Source organism: Nycticebus coucang, chromosome 13 (genome assembly GCF_027406575.1).
Source record: "Nycticebus coucang isolate mNycCou1 chromosome 13, mNycCou1.pri, whole genome shotgun sequence".
NCBI lineage: Eukaryota > Metazoa > Chordata > Mammalia > Primates > Lorisidae > Nycticebus > Nycticebus coucang.
This window is the reverse complement of record NC_069792.1, coordinates 53,135,891-53,156,060: the sequence shown is the minus strand read 5'-3', so window position 1 is coordinate 53,156,060 and position 20,170 is coordinate 53,135,891. Positions and strand designations below refer to the sequence as shown.

At 37.3% G+C, this 20,170-nt stretch overlaps 1 protein-coding gene across 2 annotated transcripts in view; it reads right to left on the bottom strand.

The window, feature by feature from the left end:
* The window catches only part of LRRC69 (leucine rich repeat containing 69), a 122,620-nt gene extending 113,093 nt beyond the window's left edge, over positions 1 to 9,527 (bottom strand). For both annotated transcript variants that reach the window (XM_053558846.1, XM_053558847.1), the window contains exon 1: positions 9,348 to 9,527. In XM_053558846.1, coding sequence (XP_053414821.1) covers positions 9,348 to 9,527 — 180 coding nt within the window. The remainder of the gene's footprint in view (positions 1 to 9,347) is intronic.
* Positions 9,528 to 20,170: the final 10,643 nt, after the last annotated feature.

The following is a 20,170-nucleotide window of genomic DNA, read 5'->3' as shown; positions in this document are numbered from 1 at the left end:
TGACATGGCTAAGGGAGTGGGTAGAGGGACAGCCAGCAAAAGTGAGGTTGGACATGTACACCTGAATCAGAGTATGCATGGTTTTATAAACCAGAGTCAGGGGTTGGGACTTTAAGTGCAGTGAAAAATGACTGGTTTTAGGCGGAAGTGTAATATGATTTGATATGACTTTTCCCAGGCTCACCAGGCAGCTCCCTAGAGAAGAGTCTGCAGGGAGAGCAAAGGGTGAAGCACAGATAGCACAGACACATCACTGCCGCGGTCCAGGCCAGAGATGATGGAGTGGGCCAGGAAGGTGACTGTGCTGGAAGAGAGAGGTGGGCGGGTTTGGGATGCACTTTGGATGAAGAGCCAGAAGGTTGTGAGATGTAAGAGAAACAGAAGAATCGTGGATAATACCTAACTTTGGAAGTTGAATACCTAATATGGGGAACACTGTAACAGGGGCAGTTTTGGAGGAGGGAGAAGGAATCAAGAGTTTTGTTTTATCCATGTTAAACTTAAGATCCTTTTAGATCTTTAAATGGAAATGTCAATGCAACTGCAAAAGCAATTCTAGGGTTCTCTGAAATAGTGATGACCACAGGACAAATTTGTGTGCCTTCAGTAAGTAAAAGGTGTCAGATGGGATTGTAAGAGAAAACCCAAGATGAGTGTGGGGAGAAGATGGAGCCCAGCAGAGGAAGAGATTGAGAAAGAGTTGCCGGATAAGAATTATTGAGCAATAATAAAAGGACAGGACAGCTAAAGTATCTGGTAAACCAAGGCCTTTTATTGAGCCAGTGCTCATTCATCAGCTACTATAAATTGTTGAAGACTTTCTCCTACATCCTTCTCTGAGTTTCCTTTGACTGCAAGTGCCGCACCCCCGGCATCTGGCCGTGGTGGGATGGCTCTGTCCGCGTTGTAAAGTACGTGGTTAGGCGGTCTGTGCTCCCCGGAGCGTTACCCCCAGTCCCCCTGGCTTGCGACAGCAGCGCGTAAGTTGCCTAGCATGCCTTTTAGTGAACGTAGGAAGTCATGAGGTGCGGCATAAAAGCCTAAGAAACCTTTACCCTGAAACCTGTCTGTTCAGTTGAATGACTGATTATTGCCTGATTGTTTTGAGAAACTAAGAATAAACACAGTGACTTACTGATCCACAATTAAACACAGCAAGTATGGCTGTGCCGGACTCAGTGGCTCCAAGAGAGCCTGCACAACAGCACGTCCCTACCATAAATGTCAGTGACTTGAGACAATGCAGACACGGCAAACAAAATGTTCCATCACGATATGCACACCCACCATCCACGGTGCCTCTCACAGAAAAACTTTTCTCTAACACAACATGCACTATCACCATCTGCAATAAAACTTTACTTAGAAAAACATCTTACTTCACTAATTTTCATATGTAATACAAATCAATAGAGTGGTTTAATGTTTAACAAACAATTACTTATGAATCAAAATATAGTTACTAATTAGAGTAAAAATATATAGAAGTAGTCAAGCATTATACATAAAAGAATATGTTCAGCTGTTTTTAAAAGAGATCATAAGAAACTGAGACCAATTACAGAACTAAGAGAAGTCACAAATCTTGACATTCCTAGATAAGGGGAAGCAACCAGGTGTTACTAATGAAACCACTTCCCTAGAACAAAAACCTTGAAAAAATAAACCACCTCCCTCCAAAAAGAAAAACCTTGAAAATATATAGTGCATGATAAACCACATATGGAGACACAAAGATAATTGGAGACACAAAAATAATTTACAAGCATAAGCAAAATAATGATTACATTGTTTTAACCCTGGAAAGAAAATGTATAAATACCATGCTTAAAAAAGTAAAGTCACAGCTGCTTTCTTCATCACTCGGTGTGTAGCAGTCTGTCATTTTCATCCTGCGTCGACCTTTCAATCCACCTGTAACGTTCACCCTGAACACCCTCGGACTGAGGCCCATCGACTGGCGGTCCGCGGCATGCAAGGAGGAGCTTACCTGGTGAGCATGGGAAGTTATGCCTCCACTTCACCCCTCCCAGACAGCCTCTAGCCCATAACAGATGCATAGATACAACAGCCCAGCCCCTTTCCATGTGTGGTGAGAGGCCTGCTCCAGAGCTTTGGCGGGACATGACTGAGGCTCAGTTTTTCCTGAGCCAAGGAAACCAAGTCCTTGCCTAGAGTTTTCCCCTGCCTTGTCCGGATTCCCTTGCTCCCTTACAGGTTTCTCCTGAGAACACCAAGAGCACAAAAACCTGTTTCAGGATTTCAAAGATACATAATGCAACAGAATTCAAGGGGCAAGAAAAGGAAATATATTTTATGAAGGAAGTTCGGGGTCAAATCTCAGGGAAAGATTAAGTAAAATTAAAGCATATAATTTAACCACTGAATTTAGCAACAGGGAAGACATTAGTGACCTTGAACATGGGATGAAGGATGGAAAGGAAAGTCTGATTGAAAGCTATGGAGAAAATGTGAGCAAACAAATAGAATGACTAACAGAGAACTCTTGTAAGAGCTTTTGCTATGAATGGAAACCATAAATTGAGGAAGAAGCTGAAGTTAGTTTTCTCCTATAATAAAAGATCGTATAGTTGATATATATGCTGATGAAAATAATCCCACAGAGAATCCGATACTAGTACTCCTGATATGAATACAGGGATACTTGCAGAATCAAAATCCTTTAGCAAGTGAGAGGAGAGAGGATGTGAAGTGCAAGTGGAGGCTGGCCTTAGCTAAGAGAAGGCACTTCTTCCAAGGTAGTAGGAAGGAAGGTAGAGAAAGTGAGTCGCTGTCAGCTAAGTGGGTGGATTTGGTGCTGGATGGATGAGGGAGGTCCTGAGAGCATCTGTTTTCACATTGAAATATGAAGCAGTCATCTGCTGGGTAGAGGAGATTAAGAGGTTTGAAGAAAGGAAAAGGTCACTTTGAAAAACCATCTGGGAGAAGGCAGTAGAGTGACTGACAGCCACGGCTGGTAACCGATGCAACTTAGCCCCCAAGAAGACGTAAAACATGTAGCTGTCCCAGGAAAAGACAGTTTATCTGGATGGCACATTAACCAATTGGTTCTTCGGCTAGAAAAGGATGTCATGTGAAATTCCGAGTGCCACAACCAAGAATGTGGCCTATAGATTAAGAGGATTCACTCAAATTCCTCAAATTGTAAAGAATTTCAAAGTCAAAACTCAGAAGAAGTGAAAAGAACTGAAATTATTCTTCATAGAATAGGAAAAGCAATAAAATATATAGCTTTTAATTCATAATAGTCTTTAAGAGCATTAAGCGGTAGCAGTTACACTCAGATGCCAAATGTGTCAGTAAATATGTCAGAGCTTCGGTGTAAATTATACAGGATGGTCCAAATACATTGTAGTAAAGACTCAGATATCTTTGAGAAATGCCTCAAAACCTCACCAGATGTTTTATTAATTCAATCATTTTTATATGTCAATTATATTTTAGTATATCATATTATATTTATATATCTATATTTTTGTTTACATTCCTGACACCATTCTGAATACCAAAGAAATGACAGTGAATAAGACACGCAAAATTCCTCTCCACAATGCTTATCTGCTAGGAAGTGAGACAGACAACAAATAAGTAAATAATTTGTTAGTGGTTAGTGATAAATATGAAAGAAAGAAAACAAGATAGTGGGATGACCAGTGACTCCAGGTTGTATTGGGTCATGAGGGACGCTCCTTCTGAGAAGACGGCATTTGGTATAAGATGTTTGGGATGCCTTAACAAAGTCGTTCCAAATGGTGTTTTACTAACAAAGCGTTGCATGAATGGTGGGCAGCCAGAAAGAGGCTATGCAATGTCTCATTTGTAACATTCAGTATTGTCACAGGTAGTTCCTGAAGGAAAATGTCAGTCAGATAACAGATAATTGCTTGATAAGTTTTAAAACTTGCATTTCTTCAATAATTATCTATAGAATGAAGTTCTATTGGTATTGTTGGAGAATAACTCTGTCCTTTGGAAACTGGCATGGTGCTATACGTTGAAAGACATCATTGCTACTAACTGGTTTTTTCTGGACTCATGACCCAGGGGATCACAGCATTACAATTAGAAGGAAATTTTATGTCTTCTAGTCTAACATATAGAATGCAGGTGGGTAATTATAAACATTCCTCATAACACCCAATGATGGGTAGCTCTTTTATCTTATTAAGAAGTTCTGTCTATCTCTCTAGAGGATTTTTATTTTGTGTTTAGTCTCTCTGAAACTTCTACCCAATTCTCATAGCAATTATAAAAAATAGCTGTATTCCTTCTCTTCTCTCCCACACAATCTTTCAAATTTTGGGAGATTACTATCATTTTCCCTCTGAATTTGCTCCATTTCCCCCTCAACCATCTTCCTCAGGACATAATTTCCAGACCCCTGACCATCCTGGTCACTCTCTAATCTTTGTGAGTCCTGCATTCTGAACACATGGAGCTTACGGTGAGATAAGAAATGAGATCTCATAGCACAGATGCTTGTGGGACCACTAGGTCTCCCTCAAGCAGATGACTACGCTCCTGCTGACATAGCCTACCATGGCATGCACTCTTTCAGCAGCAAGGCATGTTATAAGTGCATAATTAATTGTCTGTAGCCAAAAAAAAAACTCCCAAAATAACTGTCAAGCATATATCCCATATCCTGGACTGTGAAATTGAATTCTTAAACTAAATGTAGGAATTTACATCTATCCCTTAACAAAAAATCTTATCTCACTGGTTTTGTTTCCTAGGACAGCTTCAGTAGATCACTCTAAATTCAAAGTCTAAAACTAGACAATACCCAGGGACATACTAAATCTGTTTTTCCCATCCTTCACTTTGATTAATAAACCTACCATTCTCACAATCGTATGGTGACAAAACGTTGGGTCTACCCAACTTCTCTCTCTCCATCTAAGTTCAGTCTTGTCATCAAGTTCTAGTCTCAGAATTCTTTCTAGATGCACCTTTTTCAGTACTACTCCACTGCAATCACCCTAGCACTAGCACTCCCCGCCTATAGAATTACACAGTCAGGGAATGCAAGGAATGAGATGTACTATCATTTAAATTCCCTTAATCCAATCCTACTAGACTGTATCTAAACTGCACGATCAGTCCATAAGGAATTTCCCTACCTAACACATCTTAAATTTTTCCAACCTCTGTAAGTATTTTGTATCTCTATAAACTTGTTCCAAATAGTTTCTGTCTATTGTAATTTTTCCTAAATTTGATTTTATTTATTTGATTGTATTGACCCAATCATACCTCATTTATAACCTATCTGTGGCTTGCCTTAAAATAGATGTGTGTTTCCTCTTATATCTTGGATGTGAGGTGAGCATCTCAATGTCTATTGATGCCTTTGGGTTACATAGAATGTAGGTTCAATATTGTATAGCACTCATTTTATAAGTCGGAGAAAAGAAATAAGAAATTTAAGATGCAAAAGTACTGAATAATTTATTAATGACAATACTAATGGCTAACTTTAAACAAAATTTACCATGTGCCAAACTCTATGCCAAAAAATCTTAGCATTGCCTGTTGTGGCCCTCATGATAACCCTGATTTTATAGAAAAGGGAGTTGAGATCCAAGCTATATTTTGGTGAAATCATATAGCTTTATTCTTTGGCTTATATTCCTAACTTTTCCTACACTGCCTTCAGTAATACACTGCCTATTTTTAAAAAGAATTTACTATCACTCGGAATGATCATACCTATGCATTAAAAAATATACATGTGTATGTATATACACACACATGCTCTCACATACAATGGAATTGAACATAATACAGGCAGTCCCTGGGTCACAAACAAGATAGGTTCTGTAGGTTCTTTCTTACATTGAATTTGTATGTAAGTTGAAGCAAGAACATTTTCCTATTTCCTGAAATAGCCTCCATTCATAAGTGCGAGTCACATGTCAGTCAGATGTTTGTAACTCAAGGATTTACTGTAATAGCCTCCATTTGTAAGTGCTAGTTGTACGCAAGTCAGACAATTGAAACTCAGGGACTGCCTGTGTGTGGGATCCTCGTTTTAAATGTTCTTCTCCTATTGCTGTGTACTCTTTAGTCCGTTTTGTGCAGGAGGCAAAGCACAGGCTTCATAGACCATCTGCTATGCAATGTTCTAGATATGTGATCTCAGGCATTAAAAATGGGGATACTAGTGTTTACTTCTTAGGGCTGTCTTGAGGATTAGAGACATTTGAATGGAGTGCTTGGCAAATAGCAGATATTATTAAATGCTAACTATAATTTCTAGGCCCAGGACAATACTGTGGGCAAAGCACTAGATACACGTGGCACTAGAAACACAGGAGGTGTGCAACACACAGAGGGTGTCAATAACATATACAGATTTTAAGAAAGGAAAACACTGTACTAAAATTGTACTACTCAATATACGCTGATAACAAAAGGTGAATAAGTCTCAGAAGTCACGTTGCACACCACTTGTCATTGCAGAAGTCAAACGTGACTTGAGTATTACAAATTTAACATAGATTTTTTTCCTTTCTTAAAATGTGTACACACTTTTTGGCACCCTCTTTTTATGTTAACAATTCCATCAGTTTTCAAATTTTAAGCCTACTTGTTTGGTTTCTTAGTGATTTTTAATAAATAGTTCTAAATTCACAGCCACATTTTTTATGAGGCATGGGATATGAAATTTAATAGGTTACCAACTATGATTAAATTACAAACATGTATTCATTATCCCGCTCATGGTTAAAAGCCACACAGGTCAGGGTTAGTGGCAAGAGCAACCCCCATAAACAAGCAATAGGATTGGAAGGCTCTCCACATCCATGGGCCAGCAGGAACCCGCAGCAGCCTCTCTGGCAGTTCCAACGTGCAATTCCAAGGTCTGCTTTATTTTACTCCTAGAACTCTCTAACCAGAGTTGTGGAACACAGTTACTAACAGCAATCCCATTTCCTCCTTCTATTTCACTGCAATTAGAAAATACTTTGTATTACAAATTCCAAAAGGAGAAATATCTGATAAAAATGAAGAGACTGATATATCTTGTCAGATGTTTGGGAAAAATAATTAAGAAACATTTTTACACTGGAATATTTTAAAAACTAATCCTGCACACATTAGCACTTATAAAGCAATGAAATCCATTTGCTGAATTAAGCCTAAACACGCAGCTTGAACGCTGGATATGATTAAAAAATATAGTTAAAAAAATACGATTGGTTTCAACAAAACTTTTGAATATACAATCCTGATGTGACAACAACCCAGTAGAGATGGTTACCAGCCGGACTGCCACTATTGACAGCACATGAGCCACCAGTTCACCAGATTCTTCCTGGTCCCTTTTCCTCCTATATGTTACCTGCTAGAGGCGTGTGAGTGTTCAACCTAAAATAGATGGCCCACAAAAGAAAATCTCATCCTGTTTTTCAGCAACTTTCACCATCCATTACTTCAAATTCTTCCTTGTAACTTCTTTTTTTGCATGTATGTGCATGTGTGTGGTGAGAACACTAAGCAAATACTATAATATTAACCCTAGTGACATTATTGCACATTGGATCTCCCAAACTCATTTATCTTCCATAACTGAAACTTGGTACCCTTTGACCTCCATATCCCCTGATTTCTCTCTCTTCAGACCCTTGTAACTACCACTCTACTCTGTTTCTATGAAGTTGACATTTTCAGAGTACACATGTAAGTGACATCACGTAGTGTTAGCCTTTATACATCTGTTTTATTTCTCTTAGTATAATGTCTTCTAGCTTCATCCTTGTTGTTACAAATGACAGAATTTTCTTCTCTTCTAAGGCTGAATGATATTCTATTATATACGTGGTCATGCGTTGCTTAATGATGGGGATACAGTCTAGATACATTGAATTGTTAGGCAATTTTGTTATTGTGCAGACTTGATAGAGCGTACTTATACAAACCTCAGTGCTTTAGCCTAGTACACACCTAAGCTATATGGTACAGTCTACTACTCCTAGGCTACAAATATACATGGCATGTTACTTGTACTGAATGTTATAAGTAGCTATAACACAATGGTAAACGTTTGTGTATCTAAACATCTTAATATAGAAAAGGTACAGTAAAAATATAGTTATTCTAGTCTTATGGGACCACCGTATTATATGTGGTTCATCACTGACAGAAACAACAGGCACGATTGTATATCCATATATGGTGTACATACACATATAAGTACACCACATTTTCTTAATAAATTAAATCATTAATGGACATTTTGGTTGTTTCTATATCTTAGCTATTGTGAATAACGATTCAATGAATATGGAATGAACATAGAGGTATGTCTTTGACATATTGATTTCATTTCCTTTGAAAATTACCAAGAAGTGAGATTGCTCATTACCACCAAGAATGTACAAAAGTTTCCTTTTTCCTTTTCTCCACATCCTCTCCAACACTTGTTTTTTCTGTAAAGATGAGGTCTCATTCTGCTACCCAGGCTAGTCTCAAACTCCTAGTCTCAAGTTATCCTTCTGCCTTGGCTTCCTGAGCAAAGTGCTCAGATTATAGATGTGAACCACCATGCTGGGTCTCAGATTCTTTCTTTCTTTATTTTTTTGGAGATAGGATCTTGCCCTGTCACCCAGGCTAGTATGGAGTTGCATGATCATATTTTATGGCAACCTCCAACTTCTAGGCTCAAGTAACCCTCCCATTTTAGCCTCCTGAGTAGCTGGGACTACCTTCATGTGCCACCATGCCAGCTAATTTTTCTTACATTTACTGGAGAGATGGTATCTCTCCATGTTGCCCAGGCTAGTCTTTAACTCCTGGCTCCAAATGATCCTCCTGCCTCAGCCTCCCAAAGTGTTGAAATTGTAAGTATGAGCCACAGTGATCAACTCTGAATGTGTTATTTTTTACCTTTCTGATAACAGCCAGTCTAACAAATGTAAAGTAATATCTCATTTTCATTTTGATTTGCATTTCCTTGATGATTAGTGAAGTTGAAAACCTTTCCATATACCAGTTGGTCATTCTTCTGAACAAAGTCAAATCAAGTTCTTTAATAATTTTTAATCAGGTTATTTGGGTTTTTGTTATTGAGTTGTATAAGTTCTTTAGATATTTTGGACATTAACTCCTTATCATCAAAGAGCACATAAATAAATTAAAATGTCATCTCTCCCCAGCACACATAATTCCCTCTAAGCCGAAAGCCTTCTTGTGTCTCTTCAATAAATATTCCACATTACCTCCAGAGAGCTAAGTCTCTTTATATCAAAGTCTTAATCTCTCACCTCCTTTCTCTGTTCCTATTTTCCATTCTCAATCCAAAAAGATAGGCAATTCCTCACCTGGGTCAAGATCCTTATCTCTGGGCACACTTTGGGAATTAGGTTATTCCGAAGGTCTAGAGTTTTCAAGCCAGGCAGTTTTTCTAATGCCGAAGGCATCTTTTTCATTCTCTTCCCATTCAAAGTAATGATCTTAGTGTTATGACCTTTTAATGCTATTATTAACAACTTCTCAGTCATGATCTTGGAAGACAGGTAGAAAATGAAGACGGTAACCATTAGGGATTAGTGTTCTTTATTATTCAGTTTTAGAACCTCTAATTGCAGAATTGGTGTGTCATGGAAACAAAAACATTCTGAGATCACCATGTTGAACGTGGGAGGCACTAAATGGTTTTCTATGTAAAAGGTAAGGAGAGGAAATATCTGGTCCAGGTTTGGGGCAGGAAAGTCACAAGACAAGTCTAGGTTGCCGTATGCCAGAGACATGGAAGTTATCAAAGACCAATGAAACCACATCACAAGTACACAGAAACCAACTTCTAGGAGCTCCCAATAATCAGAAGAAATAATCTACAGTGGACTAAAACACACAAAAACATATTAAAATCTAAGAATTCATAAGGCATTTTTAAAAAACATTGATCACACTGGTAGTTGCTAGGGCATCATATCAATCTCAAAATTGATAAAGGAAAAAAAATCAAGCATTACTCTGCTCTTCCAGTACAAACTGCATGTCAGTATAAGCTAATAATAAAGCTCTTATTCACAGAGGAAATTAGGTTAAAAAATAAAATGAAAAATAGAAAAATCACTTTAGAAAAATCACTATTTCTGCAAATTCTAACAAAATAATGGATCTATGCATAAGTCATAATTGGATGCTGAAAGTATTAGATTAAAAGTTGGCAAGGAACTTCATAAATAAACCATTACGGTGACAACCCACTAATCAATTTTGGCATTGTTAAAATTGAGAGAATCACATGTCATAATAAGCCTTATGAAATGATGCAATAAAAAGTACGTATGAAATGTTTTTTCTGTAAGAACACTTTTTACCTAAAGAACAGTCCTAATCTATAACATGAAAAATTCTACAGGGAAAATGACACAATATTTTGCCAAAAAATCAATGTCATTAATAAAAAGGAGGGGAAACTGTTATGGAGTAAACTTAAGACAAATAACCGCTAAGTATGATATCTGGACCTTGTTTGAATCTTATTTGAATAAAAATACTTTGGAGTCACTCAGGGAAATCTGTTCATGGGTATTAGGCAATAGGAAATATTCTGTTGCATGTGAAAGAGATGTGATGGTGGCTTTTATTTTTAAATCTGTTTAACATTTAGAAACACATACTGAAATTTTCAGGTGAAATATAATGATATCTTGGGTTTTCAGTAAAGCAATACAGAGGAAGGTAAAAAAGTTGATGGAAGAAAACAGATCAAATAATCAAAAAACATTAATTATTAATGCTGAGTTAATAGGTATGCAGAGAGTGATTATACTAGTCTTATTATTTTTGTGTATATTTAAGAAGTCCTAAATAGAAAACTAAAACAGAGATAAAAAGGAGAGGAGAGAAGAGGAACTGTAGCCAGAGATATCTGATTATTATCACAACCCTATTTGTACCCAGATATGATGAGGCCTGGAGGTATTTTGGCTGATTTTCAAAAACTTGAACATTATAAAATACATTCTGCACTGGAAGCACTCTGAATGTAAATCAATCCTCTTTCTGGAATTCAAAAAGCACTGGATTCATTTATTCAACTAATATTTATTGAGCACTTATTATATGCCCAACAGTGTTACAGGCACTGGGGACAGATGTGTGAATGAACAAGAAAAAAAAAAAAAGAAAGAAAGAAAAGAAAACCCTGCTCTCAGGGAAATTACATCCTAGTGGGAGAAGAAAGACAGTCAAGATAAATAATCAAATCCAGTATGTTATATATGATCAGGACCAAGGAAAAATAACAAATCAGGAAAGAGAAATAGGGAGTATGGGAAGTGAGATATTTACAAGTTTAAATAGGATGACCAGGGAGGGCTACAGAGAGAATGGTATGAGTCCAGATCTTTTCCAGTAAGAAAGTAAAGTAAATGCCAAAGTTATAAAAAAGGTTTGTTAAATTTATAAAGGTATTATAATGAATACTATATCATCATAACAGTAAAACAGGAGGTGCTGATTAATAGTGATATTCAGTTTCTGAAGTGATAGAGAAAATAATTTTTCAGCTTCTTAATCATTGCTCTTTGACTTATCTCTTCCAAATCTACGTTTCACCTGCTTTATTCTAATATTATTTTAGCTTCCTATGAATAATAAAGCCCTTACTATCTAAACAAACTGATAAGGATTTAAACAAAATTCCAGGGTCACTACAATCCAACACTGCAATCTGTTACTTTGCTAATTTAGAAAACATTTTAGATTAAAAAAAAATGGTAAACATCTTGGTTGCCTCTTCTGCCTTCCTTCCAACATGCAATAAATACTATTAATATCACCAACTTCAGTTATCTATCACTGGAAAAAAAACTACCACATAACTTAATGGCTTAAAACAAGATTGATTTATATATCTTTATTTGGGCACAGCTTGCCTATGATTCTCTTGGTGATGGCTGTAGCAGCTCAAGGGCTGCAGATGAATTCATCTAAAGGTTCATTTACACATCTCTGAGATAGATGCTGGTTGTTGGCTAGGACCTAAGGGAGGTCACCCTATTCATGTAGCCTCTTCAATGTGTGGCTTGGTTCCCAACATGGTGGCTTGGTTCTAAGGGTGAGAATCTCAAGAGAAAGTGGAACAGAAGCTGTATCACTTTCATGACCCTGCTTCAGAAGTCATGCAGCATCACTTTTGCCACATTCCGTTCATTAGAAGCAAGTCACCAGGGCCAGCTCATATTCAAAAGAAGAGAAATTAGATCCTGCTTCTTGATGGAAAGTGACCAATAATTGCGGACATTTTTCTAAAGTCCACCACAGCCCACCCTATATCCATGAGCTATTTACAATTCTCTTACATGCAAAATAGAGACACAATCTCCTAAGAATCCTCTTCCCCAAAAGTTACATCTAGCAGGTGTCTTCAAACTTTTTAAACAGGGGGGCAATTCACTGTCCCTCAGACTGTTGGAGGGCTGGGCTATAGTTTAAAAAAAAAAAAAACTATGAACAAATTCCTATGCACACTGCACATATCTTATTTTGAAGTAAAAAAACAAAACGGGAACAAATACAATCACATCATCTCATGTGGCCTCCGGGCTGCAGTTTGAGGACCCCTGACAGATCTAAAGATCTTGTCATCTAAGTCCACAGGTGGACGCAGATACTCAGGGATAGTCCCTTCAGTCCAGTTTGAGTATAGTTCATTAATCTGAAGATCTATGAACTAAAGAGACAAGTTTTCTGTCTCCACAAACCAAGATTACAATAATGAGTGAAACACAGGGCAGACAATAGATAAAAAAAAAAAAAAAAAGAAAAGAAAAGAAAAATCAAACAAAGTAGCTACTGGTTCACAGCAATCTGAACTCTAACTGGCACATGTTGATTTACGAGGCTCAATCCCACTGCTGACGGTTAGCTGTTTGGGCTCTTGCTTCTACTTACTGCATTTCTTTCCTTTTCTATAAAGGGTAGATAATCCATGTTTGCCAAATAGTTTCCTCAGACTGCTTTCTGTCCACAGAGTTCAGGGTTCCAAAGGCCTCCCTTCATTTTGTGTTTCTTTCTCCTCTTCTTCTTCTTTCTTTTTTTTTAACAGCTTTATTGAGATACAATTCACATATCATACAAAGTACCAATATAAAGTGTACAATTTGGCTGAACACAGTGATTCACACCTGTAATCCCAGCACTTTAGGAGGTCAAGGCAGGAGTTCAAAGCTTGGTCAATACAGTGAGACCCCATCTCTACAAAATTAGTTGGGCTTGGTGGTGCACACCTGTAGTCCTAGCTACCCGGGAAGCTAAGGCAGAAGGATCACTTGAGCCCAGGAATTGGAGACTACAGTGAGCTATGATCACACCACTGTACTCCAGTCTGGGTGACAGACTGAGGCCCTGTCTCTTAAATAAAAAAAAATGACAGCATAAAATTCAAGGGTTATTGGTATATTCCCCAAATGTGTACCATCACCACTATCAATTTTAGAACGCTTTCATCACTGCAGAAGAAAGCCTGTAGTCCTGGGCAATCACTCTCCATTCCTCCCATCCCAACCCTAGGCAACCACAAATCGACTTTTTATATCTAGAGATTTTATCTCTAGAGGCATTTTATAGACGGTAGATGGAATTGTACAATGTATGGTCGGTCTTTTATGACTGGCTTTTATTCAGTATAATATTTTCAAGTTTCATCCATGTTATTATGTGAACTGTACTTCATTTATTTTTATTGCCAAATAATATTCCATTGTATGATAAAATACATTTTACATTTCCATTGATCAGTTGATACTGATGGACATTTACAACGTTCCTATTTTGGGGCTATTATAAATAACGCTATTATGAACATTTGTGTACAATTTTTTGTGTAGACAAGTTTTGATTTCTCCTGGGTATACACTTGGAGTGGGACCTACTGCATCCCTTGGGATCTGTTTACCTTCTGAGGTAAGGCCATTTTCCACAATGGCTGTACCATTTTACATTCCCCCTGACAGTGCATGGTTTTTATTTTATACAATCTTTTTCAGTCCAAAATGATAAAAAAACCTTTTAAAAACTTTGTGGATTTCATTTGAAATAGCTTATGATTTACTCTATCAGACAAAACCCATACCCACAAATCTCTTTCAGATGGTGAAGCTGATGAGGGACAATATTGGAAAGATTTTTAGAAGCTCTATTGTTTGTTGATGAGACAGTATCTTTACTCTTGCTGAGTTCTTATTCTCTCAGTTTCTTTAAAGTATCACCAACAGCCTCCTGGAGTGATAGTAACCACGACAAGAAGTGGAGAAGCCACGGAAGAGTTTAGATTAGACCCAGAATTTGGCAAGACACACATATGTAGACATGATTGTCATGAAGGAACAAGTCTATATTCAGATACCTGGAAGCAAGAGGTTTGGCACATCAGGCAGGGTCACAAGGTAGAAGAGAGCAGTGACCGTAAAGTCTAAGCTACAAGCTTCACTGATATTTCCAATAAAGGACAAAGCTGGAAAGGGCAAACAGTTTAGGACTGGCCAGATTGACTAATTCTGGTGATCACAAGTTGTCTGGAACCTGAGATGATAAAGGAAAACAAGGGCATGTGGTCCAGACAAAGGAGGTATGGCTCAGGACTGATTACGTTGCTTAACAAAGATACACCCCTGTCTGTGCCCACCCTTTTGCTATCTCTGGTAGGAGCAGTCTCTCCCCAGACAAAAAGGTTTTTTAAGATGTCAGAACATCTTTCAGCTCTTTGAGGATTCTTCATACTTCTTTCCAAAGGGGCTGTATTAGTTTACAATCCCACCAGCAACGTAAAAATGTTCCCTTCTCTCCACATCCACATGAGCATCTGCAGTTTTGGGACTTTGTGATGTAGGCTATTTTCATGGGGGTTAGGTGATATCTCAGGGTGGTTTTGATTTGCATATATCTGATTTATCTACCCAGAAGAAAAATATCATTCTACCATAAGGACATTTGCACTAGAATATTTATCCCAGCTCAATTCCCAATCACCACAATGTAGAATCAAGCAAAGTGCCCATCAACGCGTGAATGGATTAACAAAACTGTGGTATATGTATACCATGGAATACTATTCAACCATAAAAAATGGAGACTTTATATCTTTTGTATTAACCTGAAATTGAAGAACATCTTCCTTAGTAAAGTATCACATGAATAGAGAAGCAAGTATCCAATGTACTCAATACTAATATGACATTAATAGATAAACAACTACATGCTTACACAAGAGAAAAACACAAATTCAAGTGGAGAGGAAAGAGAGTGAGGAAGCAGGGGTATTAGTAAACTCCCACCTAATGGGCATGATGAAAGGGTGTACAGCATACCCCTGGGTGAAGGGTTCAACTACAACTTGGACTTCACCTAACAAACAATGAAACCCAAGCATCTGTACCCTCTCATTAATCTGAAATTTAAAAAAAAATGTCAAAGCACACAGAAAATTTAAAAAATGCAAACAATATGGGAAGGTAGTATTCAGAGTAGTATTTCTGGTGGCTCACTTGAGTAACATAAAGGAAGAAAGTTCAAGGGACAGAGATGAAGAGATAGGTTTTAAGGTGGGTAAGACTGTGACTAGAACCTCTTCTCTCTGGATGTGTATCAGATGAACCATAATTTAGGATGTGAAGTGGGGATGAGAGCCGGGTAATGACCTGCAGGGTATGGCTAGGGCACAGATCCAGGTTTATTAAGACACTAGAAACCTAAAAAAGAGGTGTAGAAAAAGCAATGGATTTTGCCCTTTCATACTTTTTGAGTTTTGACCTGCATCTTAAACACACTTTCTGTGGACTACCATCTGAACATTAAAGGGTTGCTGATCTCACTGCTGTACAAAATTAGCTTTGTGGAAAGTCAGCGTTCAGAGTGTTCCCAGCAACCAGAAATCAATCCATTTGGCAGGAAAAGTGAAAAATCAACAGCTGTTTGAGGCAGCATCAGCCTGTGAATCCAGCACAGAACTAGGAACCTGAAGTTGAATGTCAGTCTAAAGAGTTATTGACTTAGGAAGCCAGTCTAATTGGCTATACCTATCTCTCTTCTCATCAGTAAAACAACAAGAAATGCCAATCTATTCCACTGAGATTGTCTGGGAAAGCTAACTAATGATTATAAACTACTTTGGAAATATAAAGAGCCGTGAGAATACTAAAATATATAGCTTCCTAGGACTTCTGGGGCCTTAAAATTAAAACAAACGTTAATTTTATTAACACGGAGAAGGCTTATTCCACTTAACAACATTCCATAATACAAAACATGGCTCATTCTTACTATGACATGGGCTCTTGTGACAGATGTAAAAATTTTGAAAATCTAGAAAAATGCATGAAAAACAGGAGTTCATAAACACAAGTTATGGCAGAAACCAACATACTTACTTGTTTTGGCAAGCTTATTTTGTGATTAAAATATAGGCTGACACATGGGGATAAAATTTTAGACATGCTCAATAAATCCAGCTATGTTTCCTTTTGCACAATCTCACATACACATTCAAGTCAAGAGCTCCACTTTTTTGTCAACAAATCTCAAGGGTGCAAAGTACTACCCTGGGGCTGGTAGATGCTAACACATCCCCACTGTGCCAAGGACATGTCTCCTTGCTACCTGAAAGCCACGACCTTCCTTATACCAGCTTTACTTTAACTTGTTACTTAGACATCTCTGTGCACTCTTGTTAGAGGGGCTCAAATGAAGGGGTAAGTTAGAGATGTTACACAATTCCTTAAATTGGTTATAACGTTAGAAATATATTCATGGTTCACAGACGTTAAAACAGGGAAAGATACACAAGAAATAGAATTATTACTTGTTAATCTTGTCAAGATCATTTTTGAAAAACTCAAGTTTTATACCACCATAATTTCATAAAAGAAAGGATATTTTAAACTCTTCTGCTAAAAGAATATAACATTCAAATTTCTTTACTTGAATGAATTTGCTTCATGAAAAACTCACTATCTTATCCTAAATTTTGTTATTTTGCCAATTGGATCAGTTTATAGACCAGAATTTAATTAACACTAGGCTGGAAGTACCTCTCAATATCCTACTTAAAAACACATAGACACACAAATAAATATATATATTTATATCATTAGAAGCTTCTACCAAATATTAAACCCACAGAAAACAGAAGGAAATAGCTAAACAAACTTAAAAGTAGCAATGACTAGATTACAGAATAGAACATTAAGATAAACCAAAATCAGGAAAATAGCTAAACATCTAGGAATAGGAACATAAAGGAAAATGATATAAGACAATGACAGGATTTTGCTTGCAAACTAGGTATTTTTGACTGAGATAAGAAATTTAAGTTAAAGACCAGGTGAGATGGTGAGGGTGAACAGGAACAGTGACGCGTGCCCTGTGTAAAGGCAACAGACACTACCCAGCTCTGTGCTGCCATAATGATATCCAGGCCTGGTGTTGGCCCCCTTTCTAACTTTTTTGAGAAGCTGGAAATACAAATTTTGGGGTGAAATCTCCCTAATCTTCATTTATCTTCTTAAATGATACCAACCAACTTCTTTCTTATCTTTAATAAATCACTACACAGGCAAAACAAAATACATCTCAGGGCTACATTCAGCCCAGCAGTTGGAAGCTCTGATACGTATCGCATGAGAAAGAGGGTCAGGGATAACATCCTGAAGGACGGTCTAAGGAAGAGGCTCAGAACCGAACAGGGCCTATGGTGGAAGAACCAGCAAAGATAGTATTATGGGAAGACAGAATTTCAAGCAAGGAGTACTCTACAGTGTTAAAGGCAGCAGAGACTTCCAGAAAGGTAAGGACAAGTTAGTAGTCACTGGTAATGCTTTTAGAACCAGTTTCAATGGTGTGGCAGAGGCTAAATCCAGACTGTTGTAAAAATAAATTTTATGTATGTGTATGTGTGTATATATGTACAGAGGGTGCCAAAAAATGTGTACACATTTTAAGGAAAAAAGTGTATTAAAATTGTAATAAGTCACATCTGACTTCTGCAATTACAAGAGATACAAGATATAATACACAAGATAACAAAATGACAAATGCTATCAGCATATATTGAGTATCAAAACCAAATCTGACAACCTATATGTCAATCAAGAATCTTAACAGCTATCCCCTCCTGGGTTGTGGATGGCAAAAAAAGGTAAAAATAGAAAAAGAATCTTGACAGCTAAATTCTAAATAGAATATAAATGTCAAACTTTGAGATTTGGTAGGAGGCAAAACAAATACTATGTGAATTTTTACCTTCTTTTATCAGGTATTTCCTTAGTCTCATAATATTCTACAAACCACTCACTAAAAAGTCCTACATGCTAATACCAAGGGCAACAATGAAACCTCCCTCATTCCAGCATCCTAAGGCTGTGTTTTATGAATACTTGGACAGTTCTACTTGTTCAGAAGAGATTAATACTCTCTGTGGCATGGTTTTACCTACTTTTCAGGTGACGTATGGATTTAAAAACCCTACCAAATAATAACCATTATTCTCATAAATACTCATGTAGAATATGCTAAAATGGTAACTAAACTTCCCTATTTATCTTTATAGTTCTCCTACTTGGTAAATATTATTATTCCTACTTTATAACAAACTAGAGCTCTGGAAGTTTAGTTAATAAGGGCCAGGGTCAAGATTTAAATGCAAGTCTGAACTCAAATGCCACTATTTTCAGTACATGTGATAATGCTTAGTAATCACCAAATATTCCAGCTCCCTGCCTTCAGAACTCTGCGCTTCTGGGCACTGTCCTAGTTGGGTGAGGCCATATGACTAATTCCAATTAATTACCAGAATGGAAATGAGATACTACTTCTAATCCACAAAATAAGTTTGTTGAAGTGAGACTTCCCAAATGCCCTTTTCTAACAAAGTTTGAGATGGTGACAACTTGCATAGCTTGTGTCCTAGAGTATAGAATGTGCAGCAGGTCCCCCAGCCAACTTGAACATGTGGGCACATTAAAAAAAAAAATACTCCTTTGCTGTTATATCAACATTTTTAAGTTGTTGCCGCAGCATAAGCTAGTCTATCCTGAATGCCACTCTCAGCAATCTCAAAAGTCAAATAAACACATTTGAGTGGGTAAGGGTATGAAAAGAAAAGAAGAAAAAATTCAAGGTTCAGTGAGCCTTTCAAAGAGAAATCATATAGAGTCTGACATGAGGAAGTCACCAAAGTCATGCAAAGCAGACATACAGCTGCCTAATATGCCTGATTTTTGACCTAAAAGGTTTTCCTTATAACTTTCTAAGTTCACCAGTAATAAAACTTACGATTTAGTAAGTGCTTCTCCACTGGGGGTGATTTTGTCCCCATGGAGATATATTTGTTCTCACAACTCTAAAGAGGGTGCTAGTGGCCCTTTGTAGAGGATGCTGTTGAACACCACACAAACAAAGCATAGCAAAGCCCCCAGCACAGTTAGCAACTCAACAGGAATACTGCCACTGCTGAAAAACTCTCATCTAGGTATAAAAATCCCTTAGGAGGGAAATGCCTGATTCAAAAACAACTATTAATGTGAAGTTATTATTTTTGCTCATCAAACTCATGCATTGGGGTTCTTCATCCCCATGTTGATGCTGTATTGGCTAAAATTATAAACAACAAATATGTCTTTACTTTGTGATAAAGAAAAAAAGCAGAAGATAGAATACAAATAAGCTGTATTTCGAGAACTGAAAATTCAGCTACCTTATAGAAAGATAGCGATTTGTTTCAGCAAGTCATACTTGTCATCCTGATCAGCCTAAAATAAGTATAAACTTCTTCATGGTCAGTACATTAATAAAGCTTTTGTTTTTAATCTGTACCCTTTTAGGATCCTTGTATTTTGTGTAGGACATTGTCCTAATTGGTACAGGAAGGTAAATTAACCATAACATATTATACGTTAAAAAAAAAAAAAAAAAAAGAAAGCTCCCTTGGTTTCCATTCCTCCCTTCAAATGACAAAAAGACTTGAAGAAATCATCCAAAAGCAAGGTAAATGAGGAAGCAGGCTTTCTGTAAGCACAATTCTAAATCAATTCCATCTCTCTATACCCACGTCTATTAGCCTAATGGCACCCCCGCGATCACATCCTATCTTCTCAATTGATATCCTAACACTGTTAACATTTATTAAGCACCCTAC